Here is a 14,278-nt window from a genome sequence, read left to right on the forward strand (position 1 = left end):
CTGTCCTTTGTTGTCGTGATTTCGGTGATCTCGTGGTGCTTTCAACCGGAGCCAGCGGTAAGGATTGCGAAAATAGGTATGTATATGATACTCTCTATTTGTATTTGTGATAACGCTGTTTTATTATAATCAGGTGAATAACATCTTAACTTAGGAGTATTTTTCTTGCTACCCTCGGGCATTCCAAACATATTTGACCCGATGTTATACTGGTCGGCATAGGCGCTCGTTTTTGTTGATTGATTGGTACTTCTAGCTTGTTTCTTCTTTGGCCTCCAATTTGCTTAAATTTAATTTTGTATTCTTCCTGTAGGTAACCGTCAAGGAACGTAACCTAGGTCGTTCATGGCAGGGAAGTAATGGCAATTCTTTGTGGCATGTAAAGTAATCTATGTTAGGTGCACGAAAGATTGGATTCGGACTTTAATGATAAAGTGCGGCATTTTCCTCGTAATATGATGAGTACGTTTGGTTTTATCATGTGTGCTTCTTAATTTTGTACGGATCGGGAAGTGATATGAATATTCGACCAAAGCAATTGAAGATGACTACGGGAATACTTGCTTGAAATTATGTTAGGCTTCTGGTATTCATTTGCGAATGTGCGCATCGATGCATATTTTCACACGCAAAGTCACTAGTAACAATTTTGTTATAATTAATGATCGGAATATCTAACGAATTCTGAAGGTGTTCTGTTATTCCCGGTATTTTTGGCCTTTTTGATAGCAGCGCGTGCGGCAACTTCAGATACTTCTCTTATGCGAACCCCGGATATCGTACTTTACAGGGTTGGCAACGTCAGCTCCAGTTCGATCAATGATTCGTAAATCATCGATATATCGCAGCATCGAAGGTTTCAATTAAAATTTACTTTCTGCTCGGTGAACGCCTTTGAATTGCAGTTAAAGTGATTTGTCGGCCAGGATGTCAGTAGTGCTCCAGGATGTATGGAAAGATATTACTTCTAATGTGTTGGACCCCGTGAGTGAAGAATGGTGGACGCATATGAAGAAGAAGTATAATGACGAAATGAGAACATACCATAATATTGACCATTTGGAGAAGAAGTTTTTGCATTTCGAAACAGTAAGATCCAACTTGCAGAATCCTGATGCTGTGGCGTTAGCCCTATTCTTTCATTAGTGAGTACCTTAAATGCGGTTTTTTATGCATGTTAATTTGGTTTCTTTTCGACACTAATGCTTTCTTTCCTTATTTTATTGCTAGTTTCGAGTATGACCCTAAATCAGTAGATAATGAGGAAAGAAATATTCATATGTTTGAGAAATTTGCGAAAGAAGGTGGTATTCCTAAGGTAAGAATCCCTTTAACTGCAATTTTAATTATTGTCTCATAGAATTGGCTCTATTGTGTCATTTGTTGCGTTCTCCAGGGTAGTCCACTGCATCTGGCGGTAACGCATCTGTTAAAATCATCCGCTACTCATATTACTGAGGAACATAAAACGGAAGAAGCGTATGGCACGGAGGACGAGCATTATTTCCTTGATTTAGATATGGTAGTCCTGGGCTCTCCACCGACTATGTATGATGAATACGTTCAACAAGTTCGGCAAGAGTATACTTTCTTACCTGATAAATCATACTCTAATTTACGACTCAAGGTATATACTTTATTACTGATGAGGTCACATAAAAATCTATAATTTGAGCTATATTTTAATTCTTAGTCTTGACTTCTCATTTACAGGTTTTGCAGACGTTCTTGCAGATACCAAACATTTTTGCTACCCGTGAATTCCGAGATAAATTCGAACAACAAGCTAGACTGAATATAAAAAGAGAAGTTGAAAGTTTAAAATTGTGATTTTATGAACGTTTTACTCGTGTACCTAATTGTGCATTCCTTTGTAAGTATGAGTGGTATAGCGCGATTGTATTTATACACTGTGGATGTCTCTCTTAGCTGACGTGAAAATGTAAATTTTAGATTTAATGTTGTAAATGTCTATTATTTGTGTTGATATTAATTGATGTGATGGGCCAAATCAAATTCATGCTATCATCATAGTATTTAAATTAATTTATTGTGGCTATATTTTTATACATTTGCTTGCGATTGTTTATTAATAACTATATTATATATTTATTTAGACATGTTATATCAATTGATTTTAAGTAACTTGTTGATCAAAGAGATTCATACTACCACTGATGTTATTACCATTGTGGATTATAAATATGCTTAATTTTATAACCTTTGCTATAGTTATAAATCAGTTAGATTTTTATAATCATCCTCGCTTGGATCAATAAATTATTGTTGTGAATGATTGTTTTATTCCTCGTAAAAAGTAAGATAACATGCAATATGTTTTATCAGTATTAATTTTTGTTTCAAATTATTTTTCTCACGGCAGTGGTAAATATGTTTTCAGCCATACTAGGATTTCGACTCTTGAGTGTGCCCCGTCAAAATTGTCGCGAGTGAAAAAAGGAATTATGAAGTCAGCACTCAAATTCTTTTAGCTTAACTTTAAGGGGTTCCTTGTTATACCATTTCATACCCTGCGCAAGTCCTGTGAGATTCATATGCAATTGAATGCAGTGAGAATCGGAAAATTCCATTTTCAGAAGTCCCGCTGGAAGTAACGGTACAGGTGAATTGCGGGTTGAAGAAACTCAAGGATAAATTTATCTCTCTCATTGTCAGTGCCAAGTATCTCTCGCTTTCGCAGGATGAGAAGTGTCATTGCGAAGTCGATTTCCATTGACTTAGCCGGTTTTTTAAAAATTAATTTGTTAATTGACTTTGTAACGAGAGATATGGTTTATAGCTGTTTTTGTTGACGGTTTTTATTAGTTTAGATTGGTTAACTAACTATCCTTTACTTGTCAAGGTTTATTTTACGCTCGCCAACCGGGCCTCATTCATTCGTTTTAGAGAGGAGTGTACCGTAGAGGATGTGGCTTTGCGATTTTTTTCTTCTATATTAATTATAGGTCGTTAGCTATTATCATTTGCAATCATTGTTTATTTTAAAAATCAATATCACTCCTCAATCACTGTCTTTTTCTGGTTGCATTTTATCTAGCATGGGCATAATTAGTTTTTGATTTCATTATGCTGTTATCTACTTGTCTGACGCTGTGCAACTAGTACCCACGTTTGTCGCGGTTTGACCCAGTTTGAGGACCAAGCGTAATTAAAAACGATCTGCGGACCTCAGCCCGTAATTTTTATTTGATGCTCTGAAACTTGCATCGTGACTCGTGGTTGAGAGCAGTGAATGATAACGGGGAAATCCTAGGCTTATTAACATGTTAAAATTTCCATTTTCTCGAAGGTATGGAGTTATTTCATCTGTGTACGATTTTAGTTTCGTTCCTGTTGAACAGATTGCCTAGCTTATTTAAAATATTACAATCTCTTGTTTTTTTAACTCTCTCAAAACGTAGCGAAATAAACTTACATTTAAGCTGAAACGTTCTCCAGGCATTCCTGCCTACCATTCCTTGATTGTACCAATAGCTCATCGTATTGAATTACGGCTTTGATAATTTTTATTCGCCGATAATGGTCTTTTGAACAGAATGTAACTGTATTTTTGGTCTACCAATTTTACCCTTTGAGCTCAGAGCGTATGTTGGCCTTGAATAATTTTTATCCGTCTGTTTCCCTAGGCATCTAGGCATTCATTGCGTTAATTAACATTTTGCCTTTACCCTTGGCTTGAGGAAATAGCGCATTCTACAGAGGTTATGTTCTATAGGTTTCAGTTGCTAACATGTTAAATGGCTCAATGTTTAGCCGTAGACATCGTAAAATTTTCTATTTCATATTTTCTTCCTGGCAAGGTCGATGTTATGCTCATATATTTTGGCGCTTAATTATCTTCGTGTCATACATACTAACCAATATTATTATAATCATACCTTGGGAATCTAGACGCGCGTTTGCATGATTTATTTTGTTATAAAAATGGTATTTTTTAACTTTAAGTAAAACCATAAGTGGGGTTGAATTTCAGAGGATGACTTTACGAATTTTCTTATATATTTTTTAAACAGTTTAACATCCTAACATCGTGTTGTTGGAGTACTCGTTGAGTGCTGCCATTAAAATAAGGAGCATATTACAGAAGTTCGCCTTTTGCCAAAAAGAGGTGATCGAACTCGAAAATTTTGTGCTGTTTTAATAGGGTCGGAAACACACATGTAATTTTGCGAAGTTCGGAAACCAGCCGTAAGGATATTTATTTGTTTATTTTTAAGTACCCCCACCTTTTAAAGGACCTTTACATCGGGTGTTTCGACGACAATTAACGATTAACTATTACAAACATCCGAGCCCTGGAGATGGGCAATCTATTCGGGTGGGATTCGAACTCGCGAACTTTTACTAATTCTAACTCTGGAATCTTTAATCTCCGGAATTAATATACCGCATATTTCATTTGTCAATTATGCCATTTCAAACCGAAACAATCTTGGAAGACTCGCTTTATTTTCTCGCATGTAAAAGTCTTCTATTGAAAACAAGTAAAATTAATTGCAGGAGATTAATTGAATAAACTTTGTACCTAAGCACCTTCAAAATTCACATCTCCTTACTGTGTGATAAATATTGCCTACTCCTCTCGAAAGTTACACTCACTCTCAAATTTATACTTGGATCCGGCTGTGGATTAATTGTGGTATATATTCGCATTCCTCTTTTTGTTAGTTAGCTGAGTGAAATCAGCACTGGATGCCTGTCCTCATTATTAAATTCCAATTGGAGATTTGAAGAAAAAGGCGAAACTTAAATTATCGTAAGCCCACCATGGAGCACCCACTTTTGGATCGAGATTCACCTCTGGAATCGAACTCTGGACTGTGGTGCTCCATGCCATTTGGATACACAATCCAATCCCATGCTATATGATTCAAAAGCATACATCTCAGACGAATGACTTTTTTTCCATTGCGGTCTCCAGGCATTTGATGAATTAAGAGGTTTTGAAACCGCAGCCCGACGGCGCGGCGGTTCGCTCTTCCTGTTCGATGCGGAGAAGACGAGGTTGCGTTTCGCGCCGACCCCGCTGGTGTTACCCCGCTCCGCCTCCGCGGTTCTCTCACGGTGCGGGAGGCTGGGGAGGAGAGCGCGCTCCGTTCCACCCTGTTGCCAGGCCATGGCACAATGGCTGCGAGGGGCAGAGGGGAAGGTGGAGCTCCGCCGGGTTTGTTACGGGTGATGCGACCGCTTTGGCGGAACGTGAGAAGCATGCTGAGGATACATGCGGGAGCTCTCCGTCGCTGGAAATCCTGATTCCATTAGGACTCGCTCGCCGGTCGCTCCGAAGCACGTTTTCTCCGCGTGCTCAACTGAGATTTTCGGATGAAAATAACATAGTTAATATAAAGGCGCGATGTTTTAAGGGTGGTCGTGGTTTTTACGTGGTAAAATTTTAGTTAATTGGTTTTCTGGGATGGAAAAATTGTCATCCCGGAGGTTATTCGTCCCCTGATGGATGCCGTGTATTTAGAATCTCATGGTTACACGATGTATTGACACATACGAGTTAATGTTTATGTGTATGAACACGAAAATGCAGCGTGTAACTATTCAACATGTGCGAACGCATAAACAGAAAATTAAAACTCTTCTAATTTGGTTCATACATTCGCACATGTTCCGTTCCGGTCCGCAAAAATCATTTATACAAACAGACATTAACACGTACTTGTTAATGTATCGTGTAAACAGGAGGTTTATTGTCAACAGGAATAAGACATGGACATTACGTCGGAGCGTAAAGAAGAGACGTGAAGAGCCTGCTGTGGCGTTTTGCTTTATATGGGACGGAAACGAGGATATTTTGGATGTAGGTTGGAGAATGGCTTCGAGTGCTCGAGATGTGGTTATGCAGGAAGTGAGGTGGACGAAAAGGATGACAAATGAGGAAGTGATCGATGTAGAGGCGCGTGCTTGAGAGTTGGATGTTAGCCAATCGCGCTTGGTAAGGCAAGAGGACATGATCACAAGGGTGTTGAAAAGATTGGGGGTGTGTGAATTAGGTTATAGGGAAATTGAGAGCATGGAATAGAAATATATAGGGAAATATGTAGGCCAAACGATAAAATTAGACGGCCTCATAAATGGAAGGAAATATATATAAAAATGCTATTTGCATGATGTTTTATGATGGTCATGAAGTAGTTTCTAAATATATGTAAATTCTGCCTTAACGTAAATGAATATATGTAGTATGATAAAAAACACATGAAGAGCCTGAGGTGATTAGAAATCGTGGGGATCAACTATGGGAAAAGATTTAAGAGGAAAAAAACTTTTAGACCACCCTAGATTAGAATGATGTCTGTAGATCTGTTCTAACGTTGGCGTTGATTATACTTTTTCTATATAAATAATTCCTAGCTAGCGACCTAAATTTCTGGCTACGCTTGTGATGCGAAGTCATTATTGCGCAAGAATTTTGGAAGACTTGGATTGGATAACCAGAATTTGTAGTGTCTGGATACGTTAGTCAATAAAGGGCTCTCCTCATAGCATTTAGGACTAAGGGAAAACACCACAGTGTCGATGTGGAATGAATCATTCGCACCTGGAACCGAAACATAAAATTTCGAGATAGGAGAGAATTTTATTATATCATTGTGTTGGCTATTTTTAAATCTAATTAGAGAAGCTTGCCTCGGCACCTCTTCGATGTGCTAACTTTCTTTTGAGATTGAAGTCCAACGTTGAAGACATTATAAGTCGTTTCCTCCGGAATTAGAGATTTCAAGTTAGCCAAAGGAAATGGTCCGAGCTGGGAGTACCGAATAATGGAATGTGGGATGCTTTATTACATTTCCATTTATTCTTATTTAAACATTACTCACCACCCTAATTTGCCTTAAAACTCGATAAAGCTCGCTTTTTTACCTATCAACCTTTGGTTTTACCATTAGTTTGTCTAACTTGACTGCAGCTTCAGAATCGCATTCAGCCTCTTTTTATCTCTATTACACATATGAAGACCTTTCTCCTCGTTCTCTCATGAGATTAATGACCATTGTGTGCCTTTTAGCTGCCTTGGGCCATAAATAAGTGTAAATCTAGCCTAAAATCCATTCCTTTAAGGAAAGGCTCAAGAATCTCTCAAAAAATTAGTTCATGCACTAGTTATATTAAAATAACATTCGGTTTTTTTTCGGGGCTCTCCCATAATCTTTGCCGTTGCGTTACAGCACGTTACCTGTTCTTTACCTGAGAGAAAGTTATCAATGTTATGGGAAAGGTCTTTTTTTTAATTTTTAATCTGAAATAACAACTAAATATTTTCTATAATCGTATATTTTTTGCAATTTTAGAGGAATTTGGATTCGTCTCGGAAACTTTGTACTCCTAAATCATGAGTTATAAAACATGGTTCCCATTGCTTGATCAGCGTACCATTTTTTATTGATCATAGCGGGTGATTCGACTCATCGTCAACTAAAACGTGACTTTATTACTGGAGGAATCTCCGACCAAAATTTTTGCGACTATTTGTAGATCTCTCAAGTTTTACATAATTTATGCTTTGAAGTTAAGTAAAATATTCATCAGATATATCGTAATGAAGGGAAAATAGATCTATAATAATCTGTGTTATCGCCTTAGAGCAGTGGCGTAGCGTAGTTTGGGGGATAAAACCCCCCGCCAGAGCTCAGAGAAATTTTAAAGTTTAACCCAGTCATTGGATTGATATTACTTATAGAATAGTATAAATATTAATAAAATATCCCTCAGAAAGCCGTAAAACTCATCATTTTGAACCATTTATCTTAAAATTCCGCAATTTATTAATTTCGCTAATACTGCTCATCCTGGTGGGTATTTCATATCCCCGTGCACCCCAGTATTAGTTGCTCCGAAGCCCCCTCCCCCCTAGCCTTAATTCCTAGCTGCGCCCCTGCCTTAGAGAACGGGTGATGTATTGGAGCAGAGGTGGAGGGCATTTGACGTAGTAGCTGAAGCAGATAATTCTTGCGTTCTCTTTGGGGCATTCCCTTCTTCTGAAATGTAGTCGTCGCCGGGGTAGTATATATGATCTCGGAACCAGCCGTTCATTTTTTCATTCATGAACGTTTCGTGCGATGCTCAGGAAAAAAAAAAATCGACGCGGAAGCGATGGCGATCATTCGATGTCACCCTCACGGTAGTTCTGCGGCTCACGAATTTTATTTCGGGCGATAAGGAATTTTATATCTTGACCGTTTCCCATCCAACATATCTCAGCTCGCGTGGGAACGACATCTGCGAGTTTTTTCATGCGTCAACTCTGTTGGGAAGTTCTCTTAACTTCCGGAGCGCATGCAAAAATACACTAAAAGTCCGCCCTCTCCCTTTTTTATTCAAGCCGAAAAAAGTCACAGGTAGTCGGAACGAAATAAAGGTTACGGAGATCACGTGATCGAAGTTGGAGAGGTGAGTGCACCGTTTATTCGCGTGTCCGGGAGTACATAGCCACGTGAAAGCGCTTTGTGGGAGGTGTTTCCGACTCCCACCGGTCATTTATTTTTTTTAGGCTGGTCGTTTTTCTCGTGACATCCTGTCCTTTCTCTGGTATTTAAGCACGTATCTCGTATTTCCCTAATGGGCAAATGTGCTTCAGTTTATACTGTCTATAACCCTGTAATTTTATAACCATCATAATTTCATACGCGGAAAAGAACGAGCGAATCTTCCAATAAGGCTCATTACATTGCATCCTCGACGATCTGTAGTCTGGATCAATGAATCAGAACATTCATTGATATTTAAGGTTTTCACCGTACCCATCAAACAGGGAGCTTAACTATTTACTTATTCCTTTTTTTGTCTAAGTTTATGGATAAAATCGGTTGAAGTGGGTTATGTACTTGGGCGCCGCTGAGTGGAGTATATGACTCTAAAAACCTGGCCAAAATCATGTATTATTCGTCGTTTCTTCATGAATGCGCTGTCATGCACGATGTAGGCGTATGAATAAAAACTTAACTGCTTATACGACGCGCAAAACTTCGGACACGCTTTGCGGTAGCTTGCATTCGAAATTTCTCATTTAGCCACAAGTGTTTCAGCTTATTATTCAAGTTTCAGAGTATTAAGGTCTGAAGCCATCGTGTGCCCTTAAGATCCCTGTAAGGCTAGGCCTGTTAGGCTCTGGCCCCATTCTTTCTTCAACGCTCCCAGAGCTCCAACCTAATTCATGCCAAAGCAAGTTTCTGGATATTTCCATAACATAAACACAGTTTACGGCCTTATAAAGTTAGAAACAAATTTATTTCTAAATAAAATCCACGTTATTGAGTTGTATTGAGAGCAAAATCTGAAAACAAAGTCATATTTAGCCCGAGAAAGTTTTATTTGATGAGATATGAAGTGAAACAGTTTGCACTTTCCACATAGAAATTTATTACACTAGAGTCGACATGTTTCGTCTTGATAATGCTGCAGTGCAGCGAAACATGTCGACTCTAGTGTAATAAATGTTTATGTGGAAAGTGCAAAGTGTTTCACTTCATATCTCATAATGGATCTCCACAAAGTATCTGCCTCATCCATCCAATTCATTTATTTGATGATTTGACGAATTTTTTTAAACTATTGAATTTTATGTAATTTTTAGGTATGTGAGGTAATATTTTACTTCTAAATTGATTCTTTATAATATTTCATATTTAATAACTAACGCTAATGCGAGAAAATGTGTGAAGGCTGTGAGTTAATGAGATTAAGAGTAGAAAGCCAAGAGTGCATTAGTGATTAAAACTAACATTCGAAATACAAAGAAAGTGTAAATTTCCTCAAGTTTGTTCTTTTATATACGTTAAAAAAGTTATACTATTTCACCAAGCATTAAAAAAAATGTTCCCCACAAGATCCGACGAGCAAAGAAAAAAAATAGTTTTTTGTAGGGTGTAGGCATTTTGATACTCGAATCGGACACACTTAGTTTTTAAAGGCATAAAAAGAGAGGGCAAATTTATTTTTCATATATAATCGATGAAAAACTAAAAAAAATATACTTTAAAATGGAGGGATACACATTTTAATGCCGATCCTATTGTTTCTAGTATTTTAAGCCTCAACACAACGAAGAAGATAGCAATTTGCAGCACGATAATGCGCTCGTTTTACGCGCAAATTAAAATCCACATACTTCCCATTCCTATATTTATGTTAAAAATAATTTCTGACATCAGATGTTATATGAATTGGTTCCGTTAACTACTTAACAATCTAGCTGTAATAATTTTGAACTTTTCGAAAAAAAACTTGAGGATTTGTTTTTTGACCAGGTTTTGATGTAGTTTACTTCACTGTGCGACGAAAAAAGTATTTGTCAGGAGGTGACGTTGGGTCTCTAGGTTGCGAGGTGTACTAAACTGTAAAAATAGTTGCCTTTTCTGGGAAACTTGTGTTTCCTAATGTATCTTTCTAAACGATTCTTTCGAAAATCTACCATTCCCATTACAAATGTCACAGTCTTTTCCCAAACTTTTCTGTGATCCTAAGGGTATAAGTGATGTGTATTTTCTGTAGGAACTCATAATTGTGCATTATGTTCTCCGGTAGGCTTAATTTTTCCTTTTGTTTTACATTGTATAACTAATTTCAATCCAAAATGAAGACAGTTAACCCTACAGGGTGGATGCGTTCTCGTCGGGGATTTTTAAGGGAATCTATAATCCGTCGTTATGTAAATTAGCATCCGTTTCGATTGATAAGGCTTAGTTCACTTCTTTGAGCTTCGCCAGAAATCGGAGGTCAAGGAATTTGTCTTTATACGAATAACTACATGAACCTTAAAAGGATTCGACATAAACTTTGAGAAAATTCATGGCGGATTAAAAATCATGATATTTGCACACGATATTCACTCAAATTGATTTATAATTGACGAGCAGTTCTATCCAACCGAGAGCAGAGACCTGACTTTACTTTTAAATCAGTTACTGTAGTCTACATGACATTTGCTTGGTGGTTTTGCTCCTCTTTTCCTGTGGCAGGCTAAATATTTACCGCTGGATAGGATCTGCTATTACGCTGCTCAAGCGGTTTTTATCTTTTCCTTCAATCAGCTGAGAGATTATGTGAAATTGAGGTATGAACACAATTATCGGGCATGTATTCATTCCTATGCTTGACCGAAAATTTTCAGTCAGCAATAATTACAGTTTATCTTGTCGAATTTCCTCACCCTGACCTCTTGCATTCATAAGGATTTAATTTTTGTGGATTAGCATTAAGCTTTAACTTTTGTTATAAATTTCGCGCTTTTTTGTACTTTGCGTGCTCTGGAAACAATGCCTTAGGAAAATATTTCGGGAATTATCTAATCGGAGTATCATTCTTGTGTAAGCCTTTTGAACGCCTTTTCGATGGCATTTTCCGGAATATGATCTAAGTTTATTAGAGGCGATATCTCTGGATGTAACGCTCTTGAATGCACTTATTAAATATACGTAAAATAATACTTAAATCCCTTATTTTAAGGGGATTTTCCATTCAGCCTTTGTTAAGGAGAAACTTCCCTTCCCTCATATACTGCTTGGCTCTTGTTAACTGGCAGTCGGAGTTCTCGGCCAAGCCGTCGTGTTAAATTTGCAGACACAATTAAAGAGTTCTCCCTCCCAGATGAGCCCTTAAAATGTGATTCTTTCTTCGTCCTTCACGCTACATCCCGTCTTGCCACGAAACAGTCACGCCTGCAGTGGAGATATCCCAGTTGCTATTGTTAGGCCTCATTTTGGGGAATGGTCTCAAATTGGTTTGGGCAACTTCCTGTAGTCATCGCGTGACGCTAACGACCTCAACGCCCTTCCATCTAGCGTGTCCCGAGCTGTCGTTATTACTGCACCTCCTTGTCACACACGCCGTAAATAGTTTTGTCATTGCCCGCAAAATGTTTCCGCGCTACCCACAAAGAGCCGCGGTCGAAATATTCAAGAAAATCAATTGTCTTTACTCCAGCTCTACGTGCTTTTTTTTAAATCCGAGGCCAAATTTAAGCTTGAAATGGGAACAATCCAACCAAGTTGGATCGAGCGAGTTAACTAGCGCGTAGAGGTGGCCCAATGAATTGCGCTCCGTTGGAATCGACCGTCAGCTCCAAGTCTGGCTCCTCTGAAGGCTATTTGCTTGTCTGCACAAAAGAATTTTTAATTCTGGGCCTGAATAAATTACATTACTATCGTCGGAATTCCTGCCTTCCCCTTCCTCTGGCTTCAACTTCAATAACGGGCGGTATATTTCCACTGCATGTGGACCTGCTGGCTTCAGTGACGGTGGGGTGAGAATCTCGTATGCTAAGCCTTAGGTTCGATCATCCACCAATCTTCCCTTAAGATCAAAATGGCGTTGACGTTATGTAATGGCAAACATTTTTTGTGTGATATAGTTGAAACTCAGAGTTACTTAATAAATTAGCTTCATATTGGCATCGTCAGAAGAACCTGATTAGTATCGGTATGGTATGGTGTTTGGAGTAGGCCACCGGCAGCTGAGGTCATTTGCGCCATGAGGGAAGGGTATGGAAGGAAGGGTGGAGAGAAACCCAGTGTCGGCATTAGCCTGCTCTTAACGAAAGGCGCCAAGGGGACCACGGCTAAAATTCCCATCAGCCGGACGGAGTGTTGCGCTTGAAATTGCGCCTCCACACGACATTCAAGTGGGGATCGGGCAGTCTCTGAAAATTCCCTGACACCGCAGGGATTTGAACCCGAGCGTACGAGGTGGGAAGCCAACACTCGAGCCACCATACCAACCCGATCCCCTCTGATTAGTATCAATATATGTATTGATAGTGAGGTGTAATACCTTACAATATCTTGTTGGTTGGACATGCATTCAGAATATAATATAACACTGCCTACCATCGGTGAAATATTTTTATTTAAAATTGTTCGGCAATACCTTTAGTAAGTACTTCGAATCCCTGGTGTTCTCAGAAATCAGAATTTATCTACATGATTTTTTAACCCCTAACCTCGAAGCAAAGATATGGCACAAATTTCCTAATAAGCGGTAGACTCAAAAAGAGTCTTTGTAATTTAACATTATCTACGACCTTGTAGCTCTAAAGTGGGAGGGATTTGGAGATATTTGATTTTGTTTTATTTATGAGCATTAGAAAGCTATCAAATATGGAAGTTGTCATTTTAGGAGTACAACTGTAGTTTCTTAGTAATTTGGTGATTCACCAAAGAGCATCGATTTGACCATTCGTTCCATAAGTAAAAACTTTCGACTAATTTTTAGTTTTAGTTTTGTGGACAGTAATAATGACTGAAGAACCCCTAGGGAGTTACATGTCAAATATGCGTTATTTAATAAAATTTGAGGGGTGGTCTACTCATTTGATTCGGGGTGGGTGGGGTGAGCTATCTGTTTAAATGGGCCTGGCAAGGTGCCTAATATGGCAACCCTAACTAGGTAGAAATTTCATCACTGTGTGCATGGGTATGTATTGATTTTTATGTAATTATTATGCGTGGACTGGTAAAAACCCATTTTATACTAAATTGATTTTATTTTATTAGTGGAGCATGCGTCAATGCACAGAGTAAAGCAAAATAACGAATGGTTTATATTTCTAAATGCGATTAAATTCAATGAGAAATGTGTATTTTTCTTTATATAATTTTTTATAGTATGCAAGTTAATAGTAAAAATATCCAGAAAATATTTCGTCCTTCCTGGGGTCGCCTATTCCCTTTGCGATTTTCGGTGACTCCCTTCCACAGTAATGGAGGAATTGGTACAGAAATTATGTAACAATAATGTGTCTTCTTTTCCTCCTCCACTCAGTGAGCATGAAGAGGCAAGGAGATTATTGTGGTTGCTCTCGCCAAAATTTTTTTGGTTCTTTACGTTTTGGGTTACGCGCGTAGAAAGCCATTGGAAATAGTTTGGTGCTAAATGACTTGTTCTATGAGTAATCTGGCGTTGAAAGGAAGCAAATTAAAGTAATGGAATACAGGGCGCTCTCGAGGTGGTTAGAAATATTTTAACTCTTCGTCAGATGACAATCTCACGCAATAAAAACTAACAGTGGTCTTGGCCCCTCGGGATGTGTTTTTTTCTCGTGTCTCCCAAGTGGAGCAGTGAAAGCTGTCGTAATAAATTATGAGAGAAGAAAAACCCTAAGGAAACATTTCACCGAATCACGAGAACGGAGAGCTAGGATATGAAAGTTTATTTCAAGAGGATGAAATATTGCTGATAACTTATGGCTTGAATCTATAAAACATTTCTATTTTTGGAACTTAAAGAATAGCACCCTGTAAGCTTTCTAGTT

General features: G+C 38.3%; 1 protein-coding gene across 3 annotated transcripts in view; it reads left to right on the forward strand.

Annotated features, from left to right (window-relative positions):
- Positions 1-7: 7 nt before the first annotated feature.
- The window catches only part of LOC124157238 (dynein light chain Tctex-type 5-B-like), a 48,519-nt gene continuing 34,248 nt past the window's right edge, over positions 8-14,278 (forward strand). The window contains exons 1-5 of one of the 3 annotated variants that reach the window (XM_046531804.1): positions 8-76; positions 791-1,145; positions 1,231-1,318; positions 1,397-1,627; positions 1,714-2,293. In XM_046531804.1, coding sequence (XP_046387760.1) covers positions 928-1,145; positions 1,231-1,318; positions 1,397-1,627; positions 1,714-1,830 — 654 coding nt within the window. In that variant the 5' untranslated portion in view covers positions 8-76; positions 791-927 and the 3' untranslated portion in view covers positions 1,831-2,293. Of the gene's footprint in view, positions 77-790; positions 1,146-1,230; positions 1,319-1,396; positions 1,628-1,713; positions 2,294-14,278 lie in introns of those variants that run through there. The other 2 variants (XM_046531803.1, XM_046531805.1) reach the window with 2 other exon arrangements.

The sequence above is a fragment of the Ischnura elegans genome, chromosome 4 (genome assembly GCF_921293095.1).
Source record: "Ischnura elegans chromosome 4, ioIscEleg1.1, whole genome shotgun sequence".
NCBI lineage: Eukaryota > Metazoa > Arthropoda > Insecta > Odonata > Coenagrionidae > Ischnura > Ischnura elegans.